Source organism: Manis pentadactyla, chromosome 6, assembly GCF_030020395.1.
Source record: "Manis pentadactyla isolate mManPen7 chromosome 6, mManPen7.hap1, whole genome shotgun sequence".
NCBI lineage: Eukaryota > Metazoa > Chordata > Mammalia > Pholidota > Manidae > Manis > Manis pentadactyla.
The window spans coordinates 7,093,802-7,117,521 of NC_080024.1; the positions used below are offsets into that span (position 1 = coordinate 7,093,802).

Below are 23,720 nucleotides of genomic sequence, written 5' to 3' on the forward strand. Positions count from 1 at the left end.
TAGAGTTCTGGGGGTCACAGTGAAGGTGCTGACAGCAGGGGAGGGAGAAGCCCCCTCCCCTTTTCTGCATCTCCAGTTTGGGTGAGCATCTGCGGTCGTGCTGTGGGCCCAGGGACCCGGGCTCGGCATTTCCTGGGGGGCAGATGGGCACTGACTGGAGAACAGCCCTGGGAAGGGCGAGTTCAGGAAGGAACCAGACGGAACCACAGAGAGTTAGTTTGCTGAGATATGTTCTAGGGTTCAGCACATCTGAGCGCATCTAAGGCCCTAGCTGAGAGTGCACATTAGGGTGCACCTGGGGACCCCAGGGCTTACACTTTTCCATGTCACTTGCCCTCACAATGGGAATTTTGACCTGTACAAAGGTCAGCACCTGACTGGCATTTGGGGCCAGAGAGAGGTCGCAAAGCCCAAAAGGCTCCCAGAAGGCAACTGTTATTAGAGGGAGCCCGTTATACTGGCCTTGGAAACCGAGGCCCGAGAGGAGGTGCAGAGGCCCGAGAGGTGCAGCAGCCCGTGGCGGCTGCTGTCACCAAGCTGGCTGGGACAGGCTGGCCTCCGGGAGGGTCTCAGGGACGAAGACCAGAAGCTGGGCAGCTAGTAGTTGTTTAAAGGAGACTTTAATCCAATTAAAATCTCTTGAGCACCAACAACATGTGACTCATCCTGGAGGCCAAATGAACCAAATCAGGCCTGACCCTCTTCCTGGCTCCCACCCCGAAGTGCCCCTCCAAACAGCCACTCCCCAAAACCCTCTTTTGAAGCTGCCATTTCTGTGCTAGCCAGTCTCCAATCTGCCTCTGACTGAGTTCCCCTTTCTCCTCCTACTGGACAGGTTCTTCACACAGGATGTTCAGGTGATGGTTGGCAAAGACCAAAAAGCCCAGCCACAGCGGGCATTGGAGAGGCAGTGGAAGAACGGGAGCTGCTCACTGCAGACATGCATGTTCTCTGATAGCATTAGAATGTTCCAATCTGATGATGTAGTGCATCTCTGCCTGCCCAAATGTCCTGGAGAATCCATGGCACATGTGCCCCAGGATGTGTGTGCCAACTCATTTAAAGCAGCAGCAGCTAAGTAGTAAAAAGTTATTAACAGTTCAAATGTACATCAGCAGGAAAAAGGATAAAGGTGTTTTAGTTCCATAAGTGGAATACTATACAGCAATGAAAATGATGAGACTTTTGTTACATGCAACAGAGCAACTGAATTTCACAGGGAATACTGAAAGATGTAAATCACAAAAGAATGCACACAGCAGAACACCTTTTATTTACATGAAGCTAAAAAAGTAAAAACCAAACCGTATGATAAGAAAGTGATTTAAAAAAATTTAATAGTTCTCTTTGGTGGTATGGAGGGAAGTGTATGGGGTGGGATGGGGTGACACTGACCACATTCTGCTTCTTGTCTTGGTAGTGGCAGATTCAGTGTTGTTTTATTATTTGTTCTTTAGAATCATACCTGTATGTTTTATGCACTATTCTGAATGTTTGACATATATCAGGAAGGAAGGGAGGGAAGGAGGTGGAGGAAGGATGGAAGGAAAGACCCTGAAATCTGATTAAAATTAGGTGTTTCTTTCTGTTCTGCTATGTTTGCCATTTTCACTTCAGCATTTTCCAAAATGCAGAACACCTGTATTTCCAGCCTGGTACTTGGTGAGATGGGGGATGTTTTAGGGAGTATCCAGGCAACATATTGAATAGCACCGCGCTTCAAAATGAGAGTTATTGTCTTTTTTATTTTCTCTCAACCTTTCTGAAAATGTCAAGGAGAGAATCTCGGTTCTAGCATGTCTTTGGCAGTACCCTGACTTTGGCATCTCCCTTTTAACGAAGATGAAGCAGGCCTTAGGCTTAGAGTCCCGGCAGGCGTAGAATGTAAAAATTTAATAGTTTTGCTTTTTTGTTTGTTTAAAATACACACTTGGCTTCTATTTATGATGAGATGGTGGTCTTCTGTATCTAGGGGTTTTAAGTTTCCTTCTCTAAATAAATTCAAGGAAAAACAGTTCACTTAAAGAAAAATATTAGGTAAATATTAAGTAAAAAAACGGAGTAATAATACAGGCAGTCTGTGGCTGTGGCAAACACTCATCAAGGTGATAGTGAATAGCTGGGTTTTGAGAAACACTGGTTTGAAAGGAATGAACAGACTTGGGGCACGAGCCTCGCCGAGCTCCAATACCCTCAGCTGCCAAGTGGGGAGACTAATAGTCCTTAGGGCACAGGCCGGTGTGGGGACTTCATCAGTGCAGGGCGGGGCGGCCGCCGCTCCTGAGGAGAAGCAGAAACCCTAACCTTTGAAAAGGCAGGTCCTGCTCCCGTGAAGGCCTGTTTTACGAGCTGTTTGAAAGCCAGCGATGGCCAAGTGTGAGGCAGAGAGGCTCATCCTTGAAAACAGGTCTTTGGAAATTCCTCATTCAGGTTAGTGCAGGCAGAGCCGTATCTGGGCCGCTGCCCCCACCAGGGAGGGCCACCCAGGAACTCCGCGTCCACAGGGGAGCAGCCGCCCCCGCCCACATGGCTCCAGGGGGCCCAGCTGCGGCCCCGGCTGGGCCCCCACCCCTGCTCAGTCGTCCTGCCCAGAGCCGTGCACGGAGACAGGCTTCGGGGCTGACAGGTGCTCTGGGCATCAATGAATAATGTATGAAATGAAAGCCTGTGTAAGTCAAGGACCTGTTGTGTTCAGTAATTTAACTGATTTTGTATCAGAAGAACCAGGAGGACAATTTTATTCCAGGAGCACCTTGGTCAGTTTGAAAACCTATTAAGGTGAGATAATCCAACGGAGTTTTGTTTTGTGTTGTTTTGCACTTGTTTCTGTTGCTTTTCCACCACTTGGCTAATGCTTTCTAGTGCTGAGTGATGAACACAATTCATGGAACTGTTGGAGTAAAACTTTTTGAAGTAAAATAATTTCAGTGGCTGTCCCTCTAAAGTGGCTCTCTCTATAAAAACAAAAATGAAAAACCCCAAACCATAAAAGCCCACAAAAAGAGACAGTTTAGGGATTACTTTAGGTAAGGTTTTAATTCGTAACCTAACTCGTTATGTGCAAATTCCAACTCATAATTCCAAGAGCGTAACGCACCCTCCGCACATCCCCAGAACCTTTCACTGTGAAAGGCATCTTCCCCCTCCCCCCATGCACCAGGGTTCACAGATTCAGCCTGCCTTACACGCCTCCCAACTTGCAGCTGACCCTGACATCTGTGATGAGACCTACGAACTCAGCTCCTCTGCGCTCGCCCTTCCCTGGGACAGCGGCCCGGGGCCAGCCCCTCCCTGGGGCCGCACACAGCGAACACGGCCCGACAGGCACTGCTGACGCACCCGGGGCTCGTCCCCACCGAGCCTGCTGAGTCTTAAGGAGAAGATCTTAGGCAGCATTTTAACTGACTGGGTTTATCAGGTCGCTGGTCAGCAGGAATTGTACCTTAGTTTACTGGAATAATGGACTCTTTAATACATCCTTTGCTGAATGTACAAGAAGCCTTTAAACTAATTGTAGATCCATTCCTGCAAAGGAAAAATTATATATATCTTTTTGTTTTAGTTTTGGCTTTTATTTTTATCCAGGTTATACATAAATGTAGTTTAAAGTATAAAATAGATCAGCTTTGTTACACTCAAACAGAAACAGCCATTCCCTGTCTCCCTCCCTGCATTTTACCATCTTTGAGGCAACCACTTTCCACCCTCGGGCCTTTTATTTAGATATTTACCACTGTTTGTAAATCACATACTTCTTTACTTTTCAATTTTAAGCTATGCCATCGATATTCTCTTCTTGGTACCTATGGTTGTGTAACGAACCATCCCAAAACAACCTTAAGTAACATTTATTTGATCACAAACCTGAAATTCGGGCAGGATTTGAAGGGGACAGCAGTCTCTACTCTGTGGCTGGATAGGACCTGGGGGACTCTTCCAAGATGGCTCAGCCACGTGGTGGGCAAACGGGCTCCTCTGCAGGGGCCTTCTGCACAGGAATGCTTGAGCCCCCCAGACAGGGCAGCTAGAGGCCGAGAGACAGGAAGCAGAAGTTGTTGCCAGTATCTTCAGGCCTGGAAACGGCAGGGTCACTTCTGCCACATTTCCACATAGCAGCCGTCAGAGCCTGGCCAGACTCAAGCCGGGGGCACACAGGGTCCACTCGTATTTATTTATTTCATAGCTTAATTGCTGTATAACTGACAGATAGGAATGCACGTAGGTAAGGTGTACAACTCTGTTTTGCTGTATGTATACACTGTGAAGTGACCACCACGATCAAGCTACTTAACACATCTATCACCTCATAGTTACCACTTCTTTGTGTGATGAGAACACTTCAGACCCACCCTCCTAGCAACTTTCAAGTGTAACACAATATTATCATTATCTGTATCACCATGCTGAACACTAGGTCCCCAGAACTCCTCCTAAGTGAAACCGTACCCTTTAGCCAGCATCTCCTGGTTCTTCCCCTGCCGCAGCCCCGGAAACCTCCACCTTACTCCTTGCCTTTATTAGTTTGGCTTTTAGCTCCTACACACACCTGAGAACATGCAGGATTTGCCTTTCTCTGGCTTATTTCACTGAGCATGAAGTCCCCAGGTCCACCCGTGTTATTAATGGCAGGACTTCCTTTTCTCGTGTGGCAAAATGTTCTGCTGCGTACATACACTGCATCTTTTTCCACTCACCTGCTGGTGGACACTTAGGCTGTATCCGTGCCTTGGCGATTGTGAAATTGCTGTTTCTCAGCTCCCACTGACTTAGCTGTGCCCTCCTAACCTCACCCTAGGGTTCTGCCTCATTCTCTGAACTCCCAGCAGCACCCTTACAGGCTCTCTTGTCACCAGGACAACCCCTGGCTTTTGCTTCTACCTTTCCCCTGGCCCCATCCTTTCCCTGTCCACTCCCCTGGGGACGCTCCTCCCTGCCTGCTCTGGTGGGGGGAGCCCATCCTCCTTTGTGACTCCAGCCCCTGGCCAGGTCCGCCCTCTCAGATCTTCAGTTCGCCTGGTGTATGTGACCTGGTGCCAGCTCCCCTCCTGCCTGGTGGCCCCTCGCTGCTCTGTGGTCACAGCAGCTGCAGCGGGCATCTGGTGCTGGGTCTCTGCAGCAGCCTCCCCTCTTTCTGGGACCTGCTTCCCAGCTTCTTGCTTCCAAACCACATGGGCCCCCAGGAGCTACCGCTCTGTACCAGCATGCCTCTCTGAGGGGCCCGGGGGGCTGGCACCTGCCCCGTTCTTGCCTGGGGTCTCTCCTAACTAAAATTGGAAGAGGGTATCAGACTCTCTCCGGGAGGGTAGGTTGCAAGGTTATCGAAGCTCAGGTTTCCAGAAGGTCACTGTGGAGGAAGCAATATACACCAGGAGGAAATGAAGCAGAAACAGAAGGGAGAGAAACGGCCATGGTGATCTGAACTTTTCAGCATCACCTTGCACATCCTGCCTGCAGTTGGATGCTAGGGACCTTGACCTTCACAGCTCATGCTTATGCTAAGTACCTTCCAGCTTCAGTTCCTTGGCCCATGTGGAGCCACCGCCTGCACCATCTTCTTTTGCAGCTGGGGATACACTCTCCAGCCTCTGAACATTACTAGAATCTCATCACATAATCCTTGAGAAAGACGGCTCTGTGCTCTGGCCTTTGACCTGGGTGGGCATGCAGGTGCTCTGGGCCAGCCAAAGGAACGGACAAGTCTTCCTTTTTAATGAGGTTTTGTGTCTCATCACCCCCTTCTGTCAACAGTTGGCCACAGAAGAGGCTGTCCCCCTCATTGGACCCAGGGACATGAGTCCTGCCAACACCCTGCACATGTGGACAAAGATGTTTGCTGAACAAATGGATGAAGGTGGAGGATTCAGCTGTCAGCAGCTGGGGACAGTGCTGGGCCCTTTGCTTTGAGCCCACAAGCAGTGGGATGTGGTGGAGGAGGGCAGGTGCCTGAGCCCTGCTGTTGGCTGGGCACCATCTTGCTGCATCCCCTTGGTCAGAGACCTGCCCCCTTCCTGGGTGCAGTTTCCACTCCTGCCCAGTGGGCGGGGGCTGCTCCGGCCTCCGTGCCCCTGGGCTGCATCAGGCAAGACCTTCTTTGCGGATGGAGCCGGCTCTCCTCACCAGGGCCTGGGGGGCTGGGGCAGAGAGGAGGGCTGTCCCACCGGGGTCCATGCTGCCCTGCTCGGCCCTCAGCTCCCGTGCTCTGCGGGAGGCCTTGGGGACAGAACGGGACTGCTCCTCCCTAGGGTGGGGCAGCTGAGGGGACAGGGACAGGGCTGAGACGTCTCGGCCTGGAGCTGCAGGCTACCTAGGCTGGGAAGCACCCAGTAACCTCATCCAAATACCAGACCTCCAGACTCATCTGTCACCCTTCCAGATGCTTGATTCCAGGAGCAGAGACGGGTGGTGGCCTCTGGGACAGCTTAGGGGTGGCAGGATGGACAGAGGGAAGGCTGAGGGGCTGGCTGAGGAGCTGGGGGCAGGTTCGATGACGTGCCGTTCGGCCCCCTCCGGCACCCAGCCCAGCAGTGGTAGGACGAGGAGCCAAGCCGCTCAAGCCCAGGCGCTGTTCCAGTCACTGTGCGGCCCTCCTACGAGGGACTGAAGTTTTCTTTGAAGAAAATTCACTGTAGCCGGATCAGAGCTTGCTAATGCCGACATCCCAGCAACGGCGCCAGGGGGACCGGGCCTTGTCCCGCGGTTTCCGGCAGCCCCTCGGGAAGCCGGCCTGTGGCTCCCGTGTTTGGTCCGGAAGGAAAGCAGGCAGAAAATCAGGCCACCTGGGGAGAGAGGGCCACCCAGTGACCCTCTCTCTCCCCGTGTTGCCAAGGCTGGGGCCACCAGTTGCCTGGTTTCCCCGCCTTGGCTGGAGAGGCCAGCCTGAGGCCTTCCTTGCCTCCGCAGGCCAGGCCTCTCTGTCCCCATGTCTGCCTGGCGCTCCTGGACACAGGACTGGCACTGGAGGTGCTGAGGCACCGGCTTGAACCAAGGTGTGGGGCCAGGGCCACCTGGAGCTCAGGCCTAGGGACTGGGGGGGTTGCAGGCCCCGTGCTGCTTCCTCAGGCTGTGTGGGGCCTGCAGGCAGAGAGGAAGTGGTGGGGGCGGGACGGCCACCCCCACAGGCAGCAGGGTGAGGGTGAGCCTGCTGTCTTGCATACTAATTACACTTCTAATCAGCCAGAATGAGGCGCTGACATCAATCTGCCAGGCAGCCAGCTCTGCGACTCACACTGGGACCGATGTTAAGGCTGAGGGGGCGACCCTGGCCAGCTGTGAGGGGCGGGGCCTGAGCCGGGCCCCTGTCCTGAGCTCCGAGCACCCTGCTGCCCTGGCCTCCCAGTGGCGCCCCACACACCAGATGGCACTTCACACTCGATTTTATTCCATGACACTGATTTGCTGAAAACCCCCGGTTTCCTGGGCTTTAAATGGGCAGGGAAGGCAGTGGATGGTCTGGCAGAGGGCGGCCGGCCGGCCAGGAGGACCGGGTCCTGCTCCGCTTGGATAAGCACTGGCCGGGCATCAGCCCCACCCTCTCCCCTCCAGTTCATTTAAAAACTGAGTTGCAAAAATAAAATAGAATGAAAAAAATAAAAACAAAACCCTGAGTTGTTAAAAAACAAATTAAAAATCCCCTTTGGTGTCAAAGGTCCCATTCCTAAAAGCCGGCAGGTGGGGCAGGGGCATGGGCGGGGGCGGCGGGATGGATGGAGGTCAGTCCTCTCGCTCGCTGTCGTTGTCACACTCCTCGTACTGTGGGCCCAGGAGAGCCTCAGTGCCTGGCCGCTTCAAGATGGCGCTGTACTTGAGGGCCGTGGCCTCCGCCTGCAGCACCACCTCCACCAGGCTGAAGATGCTGACCACCTGTGGCACGGCAGAGCCCACGTGGTGGGCAAGTTTTGAGGGTGGGCCCAGGGGGACAGGAGGGACGGGCTGCAAAGGCACTGCCCACCCAGGTGGGCCCCTGGGACCACACGCTGTGCCCCTCCAGGCCCCCATGCACCCATCTGTAGGATGAGCCCGCTCAGGTGCTGAGGACACGGGGAGAGGTCAAAGAGCCAGAGCCTGGGGCGCGCGGCACCTGGTGCGTGATGAGCGCTCAGGGTCAGGGAAGGACCCTGGGCTCAGGCCGTCTGCAGAGCTGCAGGTGAAAACCCTTAGAGAGAATTTCTTGGGGTAGGAGGTCCATAGCTTTTATCATTCTCAAAAGGACCCCAAAGTTAAGAACCTTGATTTTGAGGAATAGGCGGAGCCCCCCACCTCTCCCCAGTGGGTGCCCCGAGGGAAGGTGGTACCGGAAAGCCGTGGCCCAAAGGAGCTGGTGTGGGTGAGCCATTGCTGGCCTTGGCATGTAGAGCCTGGACTCCCACCAGCCAGGCCAAGTGCAGCGGGCGGGGACCGGAGGGGACGCGCAGGGAGGCAGGAGAGCCCACCCGGAGCTGGGGGGTGGGCCGGGGCGCAGCGCTGGTCTGGAGAAGCGGCCCTGCCCCCCGGCTGACCTGCCGCACCGGCTCCTGCTCCAGGTCTTCAGGTTCCCAGACGAGCGTGAGCTCCGGCCTCTTGCCCACCTTCTGGAAGTGGTGGGACCGCAGGGGCAGTGCCTGCGGGTGCACACACCGCGACTCAGGCCTCAGCCCAGCTGCCTAACCTCTGACCTTTACGCCGCTGCGTGGGGGCAGCTTCGGCTGACCTCTGGCTGGCCTTGAGGAAGCTCCCTGCCCTGCCCCCCAGCAGCTGGCTGCTTGGCCTTTGACCGGGGACCGCCCCACCCTCCTCTTGCCCCTGGCCAGCTGCGGAGACGCCCTGTCAGGGCATCTCTGGCTGAGGCCTTGGCTGAGGGGGACCAGGTACACAGGGACAGGGACAGGGACAGGGACAGGGACAGGGGCAGGGCCTGGGAGGGCCGGCGGCCCCGCGTTTTCCGGAGGGTGGAGTCTGTCCAGGCGCCTCCGGGCGGGCCCACGTGGGGCCGAGGGCCCCGGCACCTGAGGCTGGGGAGCGGCTGCCCCCTGCTGGCGCAGGTCTGTTAGCACAGACTGAGGGCGGGGCTGTCTGCAGAGACGGCTTAGATGGCAACTTCCTCCGAGTCCAGCTGGACTCCATTCTGTCTCTTCTGCTTCCCTTCATTTTATTAATGCCATGTTTAGTCCACACTGTGTGCTGGGTTCTGCATGCCCCAAAGTGCTTTGGATGTTGGGAAATTCAAAGCCAGGGCCAGGCGGCCAGGTGGTGGTCTGCTAACCACAGGGTCAGCTGGAACAGGTCCCTCAGGCACCATGCACCCTTGGAAAGAACCTTGAATGAAGAGCCACTTGGGGCAGGACCCAGGGCAAGGGCTGGCCTCCTCCTCCTCTTCAGGGGACACAGCTTCCAGAGTGGCCACGGACCATTGTCTCTGGTCTTTCCTTCCCTTACATCCCTAACACAAACACCTCCCAAGCCTGCGTGCTCGGCTGGGTCTTTGGGGAAAAGGCCCAAGTCCAACTCTTGGCCCGGATGCCTCATTCCAGGCAGGTACCACTGGGTGTCTTGGCATGGCACTGGGTCAGGAGGGGAGCAAGGGGAGGGCCTTGGCCTCTGTCGCCACGTGCCCAGCACAGCTCGGAGCCAAGTGATGGGTGTGGCGTCACCACCACAGCCTGTGTTCTCCACGGTGGATGGGACAAGGCCTCTGCTCCCATCCTCCAGGCTTGTGTGTCTACCAAGGGCTGTCCCTAGGCCAGGACCAGATGCTAGGGACGTACAGAGGAGGCTCCAGCAGGGGGAGCAGGGGCAGGCAGGTGAGACAGCTGGGTGTGCCTGAGAGAGGAGGGAAGGCCCTCCACTGCAGCCTCGAAGCCTCTGGGCATTCATGTCATGGCAGATGAGCTTCTCTGCACCCACAGCTGCACTCTGCCTGGCCAGAAGGGCCCTGACCTCGGCCTGGGTGGCCCCCACACTCACGTTACAGTAGATGCGCTTCTGCACCCCATAGCGTAGCACCAGAACATCAAAGGCTTGGTTCAGGACGCCCAGCACCATGGCTTCCGACTCCAGGGGGCCACTCTCCTGTGGGGCAGAGCACCAGCCAAGGCCTGGCCATGGGCTGTGGCATCGCCCAGGGCCCCCCCAGATGTGGAAGCCCCTGCATTCCTTGAGGGCTCCTTGTGAGCAGGTGCCCAGGAGGGGAGGTGGGGCAGGGGCGGGGAAAGGGGGCACCAGGCTGGTGGTCTCACCTTGACCAGGATGGCAAAGAAGAGGCCTGTACTGAGCTCCTGCACACGTTTGGACGCCATGCGGCGGTCGTTGCAGTGGTCGGCCAGCTTTTGCAGGGCATCGGGCTCCAGGTCTGGCAGCTCCCTGTAGCCTGGGAGGAGGGTGGTTGGAGGCTGCTGGCAGAGTGCTGTGTGTATGCCGGCTGCAGCAGGTGATGGGCGGCATGGTGTGCCTGGCCCAGGCAGGCTGGGGCCTGGGAAGCCCATGCAGACGAGAGGCCTCCCTGATGCCCAGCTCTGGAGGGCTGAGAAAGGAGGGCTGGCCACAGCTGGGCCCTTGAGACTGGCCTTGCATAGGGCTTCACATGAGCCCTATTATAGCTTCTCTTAGCACATGCTCACAGGAGGCAGAGTTTCCAGGCCCAGGCTGGCACCCCTTGGGGCCTCCACAGCCACAACAGTGTGGCCTCTGGCCACTGGGCACCCACTCTGGGCACTCACATCACATAACCAGGCACAGGCCTGCACTGACCCCCGTGTCATGCCCCTTACCAAGCGCAGCGCCCAGGAGCCGGTGCACTATGACGTCGGCAAAGCGGCGGATGGGTGAGGTGAAGTGTGTGTAGAGTGGCACGTTGAGGGCATAGTGCCGGAACTGTGCCTGGTCCTGCAGCACCCCCGAGCAGAAGTACAACGCCATCTGGGGGTGGGGTGAGTCTTAGAGCCTAGCCAGGCTGGTCAGGTTTGCTTTGCCAGGGTGTGTGACACTTGGGCAGTCTTGGTGAGGACTGACCCACCAGGCCACAGGCAGCTGAGCAGAGCCCTGCAGGCCCGAGGCAGCCAGGGGCCATGCCATGTAAGGGGACACAAGAGGGTGGCACGAGGCTGGGTGGAGCCACATGGTGCCCACGCCTCTCTCCTGATGAAGGCCTTGCCCTGGGCTGCCCAGATGCTCTCATGGTAGCAGCACTGAAGACAGGCCAGAGAGCCCTGCAAGGGGTCCAGCCCACCTCCTCTGAGGACAGGGGGATGCTGGGAACCCTCACGATGCTGGATGGCCTCCCTCAGAGCCCTGCGGGGCCGGCCACCCGAGCCCTTGGGGAGGGGCTGTCTATGTGCTGAAGTCTGAGGGCAGCCAGGAAGGAGCTCATCCCCCCCAAGGCCTGCCACTGCTGAGTTTAAGGGGGCTGCTAGTGCCAGGAACACGAGGAAGAAACTGTTGCTATTCTGCCCTTCCCCATCAGGGCTGGGTGGCTGACTCGGGAATGGGGAGGAGGTGAGGAGGCCTGTGGCCACGCTGGACCAGGGGCTGCAGGTGCCGCCCTGTGGAGGCAGAGGTAGGGGCTGAGGAAGCCGCGGACTCTGCGAGGCCACCAAGGCCAGCACCACTACCTGGCCGGAACAGGAGGCAGCAGAGAAGGCGTATCACCCGCGAGCAAACGGGCAGTGGGCGCCTGGCTCTTCCTCTCTGGCCACGATCCCTGACCTACTGAAAGCCATACCCGCACCCTGGCACCTCTGCGTCCCCCAGTTTTCCACCTCTGGCCAGTCAAGGGAAGAAGTCTGCTGGTCTGCCAGCCTTAGCCTTTCTTGTCCCTGACAACCTGTCCTGGGGCCAAGACCCAGAGGTCTGAGTTCACAAGGCCCTTCTGCGGGACAGGAGTTATGACAGGGGCAAAGAGGTGCCAGGCCTCTCTAGGGCCCAGCAGACAGCCCCACACTGGGGCGGTCATGCTGTCCTGGGGGCCTTCAGGGGCCACAGTCCCTGGAGCTGCTTGCCCTGGAGTCCCCAAGCGGCCCAGGGTGGCAATCAAGGGTGCTGCAGCTGTCCAGGAGCAAGTGACAAGCTTCTTCACTGAGGGCCAGAGTCACTCACTAATGTGTCCCCTGCTCGGCCCCCTGCTGCTTGCTCACACTCTTACACCCTCACGCCCTCCTGTGCACTTGGCCAAAGGGACAGCCGGCTCTAGTCACTCTGTGTAGGTGAGCCCTGGAGTCCAGGGCGCAGCTGGTGGTGACCTGCTCGGCTCCCCACGTCTGCTTCCCTCCCAGCACCTGCTGGGCCCTGGGTTATACCCAGGGCAAGTCGCTGGGGGAGGTGGGGGCAGCCTCCATGCCCAGCCGTGTTTGGGCTTTGTTCTCAGCAGTGGCCCCGCTCCCCAGATGAGCTGCCCAGAGGGCTGGGCTCCCTTCCTGCCTGGCGAAGGCGTCTCTGGGCAAGATGGGGTGGGCGGGGTCCGTGGCTTCCGCACAGTGGCTAGCCGTCCGTGGCACGGCCCCGGTGTCCTGTTTCAGCAGCTTGCTTGGGACGTCTGTGCTCACTGCTGCCGCCCCTGCCTGGTCCCGCCCCTGCCCCAGTTCCCAGAGCTGGGAGAACAGGGCAGCACAGACGCCCCAGTCACACCGCCAGCAGGTCCCCAGGCAGAGGCTGGCCTCTGAGGTCACCGGCAGGCAAGGCCAGTTGTCTTTCGCAGGCTCTGGGTGACTCAGGAGAAGGCTCCTTTTCTTGAAGCTTCAGGGCTGGTTTGACCTCAGAAGTAGATGACATCCGAAGGCTGGGAGGCAGGGGACCGGGCCCTGACGGTCCTGCTAGGCACGGCTGGGGGGCAGCTCTTGGGACCCAGGGGCTACTGTGTCTCGGGTCAACCAGATGGCAGAGTGGGGTCAAGCTGGCAGCCGCTGGCACCCCTGTGCCCCACCAGCCCCACCATGGGGTGCTTTCAGGTGCTTAGCCGGGGGCAGGATAGAGGCAGCCAGACCCAAATGGGTGCTAATGGCTCCTTCCTGGCAGAGCTATGGGGTGTCAGAAAATAAATCAGCTGTAGCCGGCTGAGGGGATCTGGTTCTTGTGAACAGGTTGAATTTGCAGAGTGACAGAGCCCCTGGAAATGGTCTGTCACCTGGCTGGGCTGGCGGCAGACTGACCCCATTAGCATCCAGCTCCTGCTGACCTGACGGTCCACTGGGGTGGTTCCCTCCCAAGAGGCTCAGGCCTCAAAGGGCCAGGGCAGGCTGCCAGGAGCGCCCATCCTCTACCTCCCGGGTTGGGAGACGGACATCGTGCCTGTGGACAGGCCCATAGCCTGACTCCTCTTCTGGCTGGTGAGAGGAAGACTTCTCTGCCTGGGGTCCGCAGGCCACACTGGGGGCTGATGACCACTCCCCTGGGCAGGCAGCCATGGGAGATAGTCCGCTCCAAGGTCCCCCGGCCCCAAGTTGCTGAGCAGCCTCCACTCCCTTCCCCGAGCTGGTCTGGTCTGTGGGGACGGTGCATTGAAGGCTTGGTGCATGCCCTGTGGCGGCTCCCTGCTGTCTGCTGGGAAACTGAGTCCTAGAGGCCATGGAGGGGGTGGGGGGCTCAAAGTGGCCCTCTGATGGGCCCTTGCAAGCTGTTCTCTAGCAGGGGAGGCAGGCGTCTGCATGGGGGGCAGATCAGGCTCCAGAGCCTGGGATACCCCCCTGCCCTAGATATTTGCCTGGGGGTGCCCTGCCCCCTCCCTGGTCATCTGGCTGTGCGGAGGGCATGGGTGCTCCTGAGAGAAGGCTGGAGAGGGGGACCAGAGCTCTCCTTACCTGCATGGGCCGGGAGCACATGTTGGTGAGTACCTCCTTCCGGGCCAGTGAGTACTTGTCATCTCCAAATGTTTTGGTCAGACTTTTCTAGAAGCAATCCCATGCGATACGCAGTCAGGCTTGGGGAGAGGCTCTGGGGTCCCTGTCACCCACTGACCATTTGAGACCTGGCCCGGGGAAGGGTCAGCTGAAGGGCCCAGCCCTGCTCAGATGGCCATGGGTGGGGTGCGGGGGCCCCAGCCTGTGCTCCGTATATGCCTGCCTTGAGCGTCGCATCTTCTTTGTCTAGCTGGCCAGCTAGGACACACTGGCTCTCAGCTGTCTGACCCCTTCCCTAGTCCAGACTTGAGGCACAGATGGGAACGGTCTCCTTCTGTGGTCAGAGCTAAGGCCGTGGGTGCCTGAGCCTTATGAGGGTCAGCGCCAGGCAGGCAGCACCTGCCACCACCTGCCACAAAACACATTCCCTGGCCGCTGGGCCCCTGCCCCTCGGCTGAACCCCGAGTGGCTTCCCTCGGCCTGGTCTAATGGAGTGCGCAGTCAGGGCCTCTTTGAAGGCCTTCTTCCCAGGGCCTCCCTCCCTTGCAGGGAGAACCTGCTGGAACACACCCCACCTTCCAGGCCCGCCTCCTCCTCCTCAAGCAGGGCTTCTCCCTGGGCCCCGGCCCCCGGCACTCACATTGAGGGCCCCAGCGGAGCTGAAGTCCATGGGCAGTCCCATCTGGTCACAGAATTCCACCAGGTCGCTTAGCATCTTGGTCTGGGGTGGGGGGTGCCGGCGCAGCAGGGCTCGTGCGGGGAACGCACGGTGGATCTTGTGGGCCACTGCCATGTTGGCCAAGAGCATGAACTCCTCCACGAGCCTGCAGGGGAGCAAGCTCCGGGTCAGGGCTCCAGGCTGGCTGGCGCTCTCGCCCCTTTAGTCTCAGCCTAAAAGTGCCCCCCTGCCATCTAATCTGCTTTGTTCTTCCCAGCTGCTTTCTCTCGCATGCCCCTCCCTCTGTGCTGTTCCTCCCTTCTGATGGAGTAGTTTGTGTGCTATCCCCCCATAGATGGGGCTCTGAGAGGGCAAGGACACTGGCCAGGCCAGCAGAAGGTGCCTGACGGAGGTCTCTGCTGAATGACCAGCACCCAGAATGCTCAGCCGTAAGGAGACAACGTGCCTGGGCCCGCCATGAGAACCCAGGGAGCTCCCCGGGGGTGTGCCGAAGGTGGTGAGCAGACCCAGGGCCCCCTGCTCCCAGGAGTGTGGGCCCCCTTTCCCCTCACCCTGGGGGAGATGAGGGTTTCTGAAGATGAACAGGGGAGTCACAGACAGCAAGAAGGGAATCACAAATTCTGAGACAACGCAAACATGTTGGTGCTGTGCTCAAACCCCAGAGTCAACCTCTTAGGAGTTAACACTCTAGTTTTGCTTCATTTGAGTGTTAGAATCAACAATAAGCAGGAACAGATTACAGCTCCAAATGAAAACACCAGGGCATGCCAAGGACAGAGTGGGGGCAGTGATGGGCAGGGCAGGGACTGGTGGGTGATGGAGGAGGTGCACCCAAATGGAGGAATCCAGTGAAATGGGAAACTGGATCATAGAGGCCTGAGGCCAGCACACCCCCAACCTCCAAATCTGGAGTGTGAGGCCCATGTGCTGTGCTCCCTACTTGAGCCCTGCAGAAGGATAAGTGTAAGTGGATCACAAGTGTGCGCCGGAGCTGAAGCCTCTTGGAAGGGGGCTTGGGCACAACCTGAACCATCACGGCTAGGCGACGTCGTGTGGGGAAAGCCCTGCCCAGTTTAGCGGAGACTCCTCTGCCTTTAATCGGAACCTCCAGGCTGCATGTCAAGTCTGTGCTTCTCCCACAGAGGCGAGAGATCAGGGAGAAAGCTCTGGCCGACCTGGCAGTAGCCAGAGGCCTGAGAAAAACTTCCGCTCCCTGGAGGTGTGGGTACTGCTGCAGGGTTGGCCTCCTCGCCTCACCAAGCTCTTGGAAAGAAAAGCAGTGAGTGACGGGGAGAGAGGGCGTGACTGCGGAGCCCCCTTCCCCTCCGACTGGCCTGCCTGGGCAGAAGTGTGGCTCAGTCTGCAAGCTGTGGAGGGCACACCTGTCTCTCCTAGAGTCCTCTCTACATGGAAGAACAGCTGTGAAAATGTCGTGCTGGAAGTGTGGAAAGGTACCACCAGATGGGCCCGGGCCAGGCCTGGGCCTGGGAAGGAGGCCGCCCCAAGTCCTGCTCTGCTAGCCCCAAGTCTGCAGGGCCAGCTTTGGATGGGCCAGGGGTACAGCTTGGGCATAGGACTGAGTGCATCAGGCCTCCGCTGGCCCTTGTACCATGCAGGAAACCCCGTGTGAGGGATGAGTTTCTCTATTCCCCCCGACTTACAGTAATGGCCATTCTGCCTCCCACCCGCAGTCTGTCTTTGTGCACATATCACTTCCTGCTGAAAAGCCTTGAGTTCAAACACCTGAACCCAACCCGCACGTCTCCTAAGAGCCAACCTGATTTCTGGCTCTACCATGCTCTTGCTGCAGGACCCCAAACAAGGCCAGACCTCTTCTGAGCTTCCTTTTCTCAAATGCAGAACATGGGTAATAGCACCTGCTTCATAGGGGGGCTGTGAAAACCGATGGGAATGATACACGTCTTAAGGGCAGACCCTGTGCCTGGCATGGCATCGGCCTCAACACACGGGCGGTGCTTTCCTCTTTCCTTACCTTCCGTGCCAAAGAGCTGGTCCGGGGTCTTCCCAAGGTGCCCTGTGATTTTCGTCACCGCCATTCATTCCCCTTTCTTGCCTCTCCCCGCCCTCCCTGTAGGCCCTTTCCGTGCCTCCAGGTACTTACTGCTCAGCCAGCCACTCGGCAAGAGGGGCCAGGCTGCTCCATGGTCACCCGCTAAAGTCTAGCACCTTTTGACACTTTGTAGCTGGTTCTCATATTTACATCTTGTCAGCCCAGGAGGAGTCTCTGTTCCTGCCTGATATATGTCTGGGTTGATTTACTGTCTGCTTTTGGTCAGACACTACAGGCTTTTTATCACCTAAATGTTTCAGATGCATACACTCATTTATTAATTCATTCAACAAACATAGCTGTGTGCCAGGCAGTTCTACACGTGTCTCCTCAAGCAGTCTGGGAATCCTTGAGAGCAGGGGCTACACAGTCCACGGGAGCCTTGCAGTCTCCAGCCCAACCACAGGCCCGGGTGAGGACGAACACTATAACCTTGGGGCTGACCCTGGGTTGCATTTTGCCATGGTGGCCAGCAGGGGGCAGCATGGCCCCACGGCAGGGTTGTGGTCAGGCTGCAGGCTAGGGATTGCCGCGCAGGGCAAAGTAGCCGGGCTGCGCTGGAGCGGCTCCAGCATGTTCCCCGATCCACCACTCCCACCTCGCTCGGGTCAAAGGCACTGGATGCTGGGGTCCGTCAGTCCCCAGGGAGGGCCGTGCTCCTGTGCCCAGTTGCTGCAAGGCTCTCCACGGGGCCTCTCATGGTCTCAGGTGAGAACAGGAGGGAAGGGATGGGGAGGGTGGGGCCACAGCCCAGGGCCCCAGGCAGTGTGAACAGAACCCAGTTAAGCAATTACTCCTGTGACCCCACTGCTTGTCCTCCATGACCCCTACTGCAGTCCCACAGGTCACCTGAGGTGACAGACAAACAAGTGTGCTCCTGTTAACTCTGAGAAAAAAGCCTCACAAAGCTTTGGACACAGGCTGACCTTGACAGGTCCCCTGGTGCCCCTGGGGGATTCCACTTTCCTCTGAGTGTTTCAGCCCCATCCTCACAACAGAGGGGCAGGAGTTAAGAGGGCAGCCTGTGGAACCCTCTCCGAGACAGTTCGCTGACGCCAAGCATTCACCCCAGAAGAACATCAGTGTCACCGAGCTGGGAGGTGGTGCAGCGATAAGCCCAGATTCCCTGGGTGCTGCCATGGCTCATTAGTGCCTCTAGGCTGGCTGCAGGGACCAATTCCCAACAACCTGTCCTTAAAATCCTTCTTCTACCAGCAGGTGGGAGCGGGAGGGGTAGAGAGAACACACAAACGGGTGAGCATGAGAAGGCAGAAGCAGGTGTGCGGGTGGAGCCGTGCTGGGGTTCGGGGTGTGCGGGCGCACAGGAGCAGGGAGGCCGAGGAGACACTAGGCGGCCAGTGGCCAGATCCCACTGAGCCCAGGATTCACTGCCCAAAATGCGGCCAGGCACCCCCAGGAGGGAGAGCTGGGCTGGCCAGTACTGGGGGTGGGGGTGGGGGTCACTGCCCTGATGTGGGGTCACCACAGGTCCCCCCCTCACCCAGCTCAACAGGTCCCTGCCAGAGGTCAGTTCCAAGGACAGGCAGCAGGGGGCCCCCAGCATCTTCCTTCCGCAGGGCCTGGGACGTGGCAGGACCCACTCAGACTCCAGCAACTTGTGGGCAGGCAAGAGCCTTAGTTTATGCACTGCAGTCCTGCAACCCAAGGTCCAGGGGTCCCTGTGGTCCCAGTCAGTGTTCTTCCCCTTAGTCAAAGGCAGCTCTCAGGCTGAGGGCTTTACTCAGTCGGGGGGAGAAAGGCAGGAAGATGAGGAGAGCAGCTCCAAGAGCCGGCCCGGCAGCAAGCACCCCTTCACTCTGAGCTCCTTCCCCTTTCGGGGTCGGAGCTGCAGGCACAGGCCTGGCAGCCAGACTTCTGACGATGCCCTGAGCTATCCTAGGTGGGTAGGACGTGCCCCTGAGAGCAAGCACCATGTGCTCAGGTCTGGGAACCCTGGCTGTAGCCCTCGCTCCTGGACCTGGGACCTGCCCACTGACAGCCCACCTCCACTCCCACGGCAGGAGGGGTGCAGGCCTGCCAGGGGGTGGGCAGCGGGAACTCAGCGACTGCCTGGCAATCTCTAAACAGGGGCTCAGGAATGGACACCACAGATGGAGACAGAGACAGGGCCATGGTCCCAGTCCTGGCATCTGCGGAGCATGTGGAGCCTGGTGCCACCGGGGGGCCATGACTCTGGGGGCTGGGGTGGGCTGTGCTGGGGCAGGCAGCTGTAAGGCCAGCTGCGGGCAAGGCCAGCAGGTAAACCGGTCAGCAGGCATTTGCAGCATCCCACCTGCCTGCGCTCTGGGCCTCCAGGAGCCGGAGGGGAGGGCAGAGGGGGCTTCTCATCCCAGGGAGGACGTGAGCAGGCCTAGAGGGGGCAGAGTACCTCCCTGCTGTGGCAGACAGCAGGGAAAGGCCATAGGCCACCTACATACAAGTACGCACACTCCTCACACAGCAAAGGCGACTTTGGTCTAGAACAGTTTCCCAACCTGTGTTAATGTTATTTAAAGGAGAAAGTCTGAACACAAATGAAATGCCAGGCAGTTATTTCATCTAAAGTTTTATTACAGGAAATCCCCTTGCCTCTCAGGTGCTAGTGCATCCTGACTTCACGGAAGGACTAGAGTGGCGTGGATGCAGTGCTAGGGGCTCACTAATGAATGAGGCTGTTTGTATTGCATCTTTAACGATGATGTTTGGGAAAGGACACTACCTGGCAGGGGTCAGACAGTGGCTAAATAATAGGCGAAAACATCTGCCCTTTCTGAAGAAGGCTGCCCATCCTTCATTGTCAAGGAACTGGATTGAATGTTTTTCTGCTTATCTAGATGCCTGGCTCTGTTTTGTTACTAGGGGTCTGGTTTTATCTGTGGCCATGGAAGGCCCTCGGGTGGGATGGTGGAGTGGAGGACTAGAAATCTAATCTACATCGCCTGAATGCAAATCAAGTACTTTTATGAAGCTAAGTCTGGTGGCGGGGTCCTATGGCAAGGCTCCTGCTCTGCACCTCTCCGACCCTACCTCACTCCTTGCCCCATGTGCACAGACCATGCCTCTGGAGAGGAGGAGAGGCTAGTGGTTACTAGCTCTGCAGCTGGCCTTGAATCCCACCTCTGCCATTCACTGGCTGTGTGGTTTCAGACAAATTTCTTAACCTCTCTGAATTTCAATTTATTTTTCTGAAAAATTGGGTTGTAATATATAAGTGCCTTGTCTTAAATAAACATTATGTTATTAAGCATTCCATGGATGTGACTGGCCTGGGTGGCCTGATGCTAGGATTTGGGCTAAACACACAGCAAGGTTCCTGGAGGCTTCTGCTGCTCTCCCAACCTTCTGCCACTGCCTTGGTCCAGCCCCCCACCCTTCCTAGCCGGTCTCCCTTCTCTGGTCAGGCTTTGCACTGTTCCCTTCTTCACATAAATGGTGCATTCTTTCTGGAAGGCAAATTTGGTCACATCCCTCTCCTGCCTAAAGCCCTTCAGCAGCTACCACTGTCTTCACGATGGCTCTACCTTCCAGTAAAATGAAGTTTTCCAGGCTTTTCTGTCCGGTGCCTGGATCACCTTCCCCTTCTCCCTGCTCCCATCCCTCACATTTTAGTCCGCCTGAATTCCTGTGGCCCTTTCTGGCTTCTGTCCTTTGCACTGCTGTTCACTTAGCCTGGAACCCACTCTTCATTCATTTCTTTTTCTTCCTCTGAGTAGGCAGCATGAGGAGCCCACCCTATACGCTTCCTGGGCATCCCAGGTGTGTGCCACCACAGCGGTTAGCCCACACCAGTGACTGCCTCCTTGATCACTGGCTGCATCTCCCATCCCACAAGATGCTGTCTGCCCTGGTCCCAGTGCACAGTGTAGACACTCAGTGAATCTGTGCAGAAGGAAGGCTTTCTAGGACAGGGCACATTCAGGAGTCGGGAGGGCTGAGTCCCTGCCACCATGCCCTTTTCCACTTGGGGACACAGCCCTCATGCATATACTTCTGACCCCTATCACTTGCTGCCAGGAAGGGTTGATAACTTAAAGCTGTGCCTAAGGAAAGAGCTTGACCAAGTCCATTCCCAAACCAGGCGAGACGTCTGCAGCTCCGTCCCCATTCCTGTCATCTGGAGACCGCAGGTCCCCTCTTACAACAAGACGGGACAATGTTATTTAAGACAGCCCACAGTGGTAGGCCTCCCATGCGGAGCCATTCATCTGCTGGTTTGCTTTCACCCTCAAACCTTTCTGGAGCTGCTGCTCTGGCTTAACTCAGGCCCTGGGCAAGAGAAGGAGGAGACACCCACTTGGCACCTGTGACACATGTCACATTAGGTGCAGCCACTAAATTCCCCCACAACCCCAGGAGGTGCTTTTATCCCTCCCTCTCTGAGGGGCAACTGAAGGTCCAGAAAGGAAAGGGGACGTGCCCCCCAAGTGCCTGGGCAGCAGCCGAGGCTCACACAGAAGGCCTGGGCCCGCCCTCCAGAAGCTGCCCCTTTTGTGGGGAGATACATCCACAACTGAAAGATCAGTTCCAAGAGATGGCAAGGAAATACTTACGTGAAAGGGATGACACAGTAAAGGCGTGGAGGCAAAAACACCATAGTGCCTCAGCCCTGTTCGAAAACTAAAGATGTAAAGGAAGAAAGGAGGCCTTCGTGGAGGGGGAGGATGACTGGCAAGGGTTTGGAGAGCTGGGTGCGGAGCTGGGGAAGGCTGCTGAGTGAGGGGTGGACGTGGAGAACAAGAGTATGGTGCCCGTGGGGCATGGTGGGTGCAGCTGGGAGGAAAGCCTCAGCCTGAGGCAGCAAGAGAGGACAGGCTGCTGAGTCCAGAGATGCAGGAGGGGCTTTGGGGACAGGAGAGGCTGTCACTGGGCTCAGAGGGTGGCAGGGTGGCTGAGAGGCGACTGGTGAGAGAGGAGGGAACAAGGCCCAGCCGGGCAGTTGTCCACGGTGCTCCGGCGCAGAGGCCACTGGGTCTGGCAAGTAGGAGCACGTGGCACTGGTGACGGCAGTGGGGAAGCTGATTCAGAGAACCAAAGTGTAGAGGGTGAGGGGGGCCAGCAAACATAGACAGCTCCGAATAGATTTGTTTGAAGGGCGGGTGCGGAGGAACTCTGATGACTTCTGATTGCCATTTTAGGATCCCAAAGACTGCTCCGAATGTGTTTTCGGAGGCAAAGGACCTAACGCTGAGCAAGAACGTAGGGGTGAGCATGCGAGCGGCCTGTGTCCCGGTGGAGGGGCTGTCCAGGGAGGAAGCCCGAGGCCCCCGTGGGCTGAGAGCTCCCAGAGTGGGGGGAGGCTGGGCGGGCGGTCCGGGCGGAGAGGAGTAGCAGTCTGCGCAGTCCTGCTGAAGGGGGGCCCGGCGCAGCCTTAGCCTCTGGGAAGGGGTGGGATGCCTGGAGTCCCAGTGGCCTTAAAGAAGAGCCTTGCCCAAGGCCACAGCCAGTGAGGGGAAGTGTGGGGCTAGGCCCCACATTCCCTGGCCCTTTGTCCCGAGCTGTGCCGGTGGTGCGGGGGACAGGCAGCCCCAGAACTCCTGAGTGAGAAGCAGCTGGGTAACCTCGGGGCACTGTCCCTGAAACTGTCTTTTCAGGTTCACTGGGCATAGGTGAGAAGAAAAAGGCTTGTACCCCTCAGGTCAACAAAGACAGTGGCTACCTCAGAAAGGCCTAGGGACAGGGCAGCCTCCTTGCGCCGGCCTGCACCGTGGCAGAGGCCGGCACAGACCAGACAGGTTAGCACTGGGCTGACCACAGCAGAGCTGGCTGCTCTCCCCTCGGAGAGCTCAGCCCATCCCATGTAGGTGAGTGGACGGTAGCTGGCGCTGGTGGCAGGGTCTCTCTTCAGCGCAGGCCTGGCGCTGACAGGCAGGCTGCACTCCCAGCCCTGACGGTGAGGGCCCCTGACCTGCGCACCTGCTCCTCTGCACTTACCCTCTCAGCCCTGTCTGGCATAAGTGGCTGGGCCTCCAAAGACGTTCCATTTCCAGATCCATTTTACCAGCTAAACCACATGAGAAACTCACCCTGCCCTTCCATACCCAGAACACTCAGAAAGTGGCTCTGGAAACAACTGGGGAGCTGGGCAGCCAGGGAAGAGTGGCGTGGCTGCTGCCCAAACCTGAAAATGCATCAACTTTCAAAGACCAAAACCAAGCAAGAGACTAAAACGGCCTCTTCTGCCCTCAGCCCCCAGGGCACGTGTCACAGCTTTGTGGGAATCTCACGCAAATAGAATCAGGCCACGCACGGAGACTGTTCAATTAGCTCTTGGTGAAAACTGCTAACTTGGAAATTTGGTAAGAATCCTGTCAGCCAGTTTTAAATTCCTTTCTTCTGAAGACCAGTTCTCCTCACTTGGGCATGTCCTCACCACGGGCTGGGAGCCCCTGGGCTCTGCAGTGACCGTGAAGCCAGCTGCTGGGCCTCTCAGCAGAGCTGTGCACCCGTCCTTGGCCCCTTTTCCAAGGCTGAGCAGCCTTGGGGGTGGGGGCGGTGGCTGCCCTTGCAGGGGACCTGCTGCTCTCCCAGCAGCCCTAAATTGAGGGTAGCATGGTGGGAAACTGCGAGGGCCCCGGGAGCTGGGTGAGAAGGGAAGGCAGCGGCCAGGTGAGTAGTGATGGGAGAGGTGCTGGGGAAGAGGGACTTTAAGAGATCTTTGTTCTCTCCTGGCCAGGCCAGGGTGGAGCTGGTGGCCTGGGAGCTGGAGAGTGGAGGCCTGGAGAGAGGGAGCTGCAGGCAGAGTGGGTGGGGTGAGTGGGGGCGCACCAGAGGAAATGCGGCAGACGGAGCAACGGGTGCCCACCCACAGCCTGCTGGGCACCCCGCTGTGTGCAGCCCAGTGGAGGGTGCTGCCACCGCTGGCTGACCACATGTCACAGCTTGGGCCTCTTGCTGACCCCTTTCCTCTTGTGCTTGCTGCAACCTGCTGAGCGTTTTGGACATTCCCATGAAACCACAGGGAAATGAATGGGGCCTAGTTCACAGGCACGGAAAACCCTAGAGGAGAGGGCCTCTGGAGCCAGACATAACAGGCCCTGCGGGTGAGGCCGGAGCCAGGTTTCCTCTTCTGTGAGGCTGAACCCACTCCAGGGCCTTCTATAGGTTCAGCAGGCGGGGCCCAGCCGCTGCAGGCACGTTTCAGCTGCTTGTTTTTGTAGCTCAAAAGGAA

General features: G+C 57.7%; 1 protein-coding gene across 5 annotated transcripts in view; it reads right to left on the bottom strand.

The window, feature by feature from the left end:
* Positions 1-7,355: 7,355 nt before the first annotated feature.
* The window catches only part of DIS3L2 (DIS3 like 3'-5' exoribonuclease 2), a 372,410-nt gene continuing 356,045 nt past the window's right edge, over positions 7,356-23,720 (bottom strand). For 4 of the 5 annotated variants that reach the window (XM_057503433.1, XM_036912160.2, XM_036912150.2 and 1 more), the window contains 7 exons: positions 14,443-14,626; positions 13,764-13,850; positions 10,743-10,890; positions 10,212-10,342; positions 9,940-10,044; positions 8,496-8,597; positions 7,356-7,860 (listed from right to left, as the gene is read on the bottom strand). In XM_057503433.1, coding sequence (XP_057359416.1) covers positions 7,711-7,860; positions 8,496-8,597; positions 9,940-10,044; positions 10,212-10,342; positions 10,743-10,890; positions 13,764-13,850; positions 14,443-14,626 — 907 coding nt within the window. In that variant the 3' untranslated portion in view covers positions 7,356-7,710. Of the gene's footprint in view, positions 7,861-8,495; positions 8,598-9,939; positions 10,045-10,211; positions 10,343-10,742; positions 10,891-13,763; positions 13,851-14,442; positions 14,627-23,720 lie in introns of those variants that run through there. The other variant, XR_005030205.2, reaches the window with a different exon arrangement.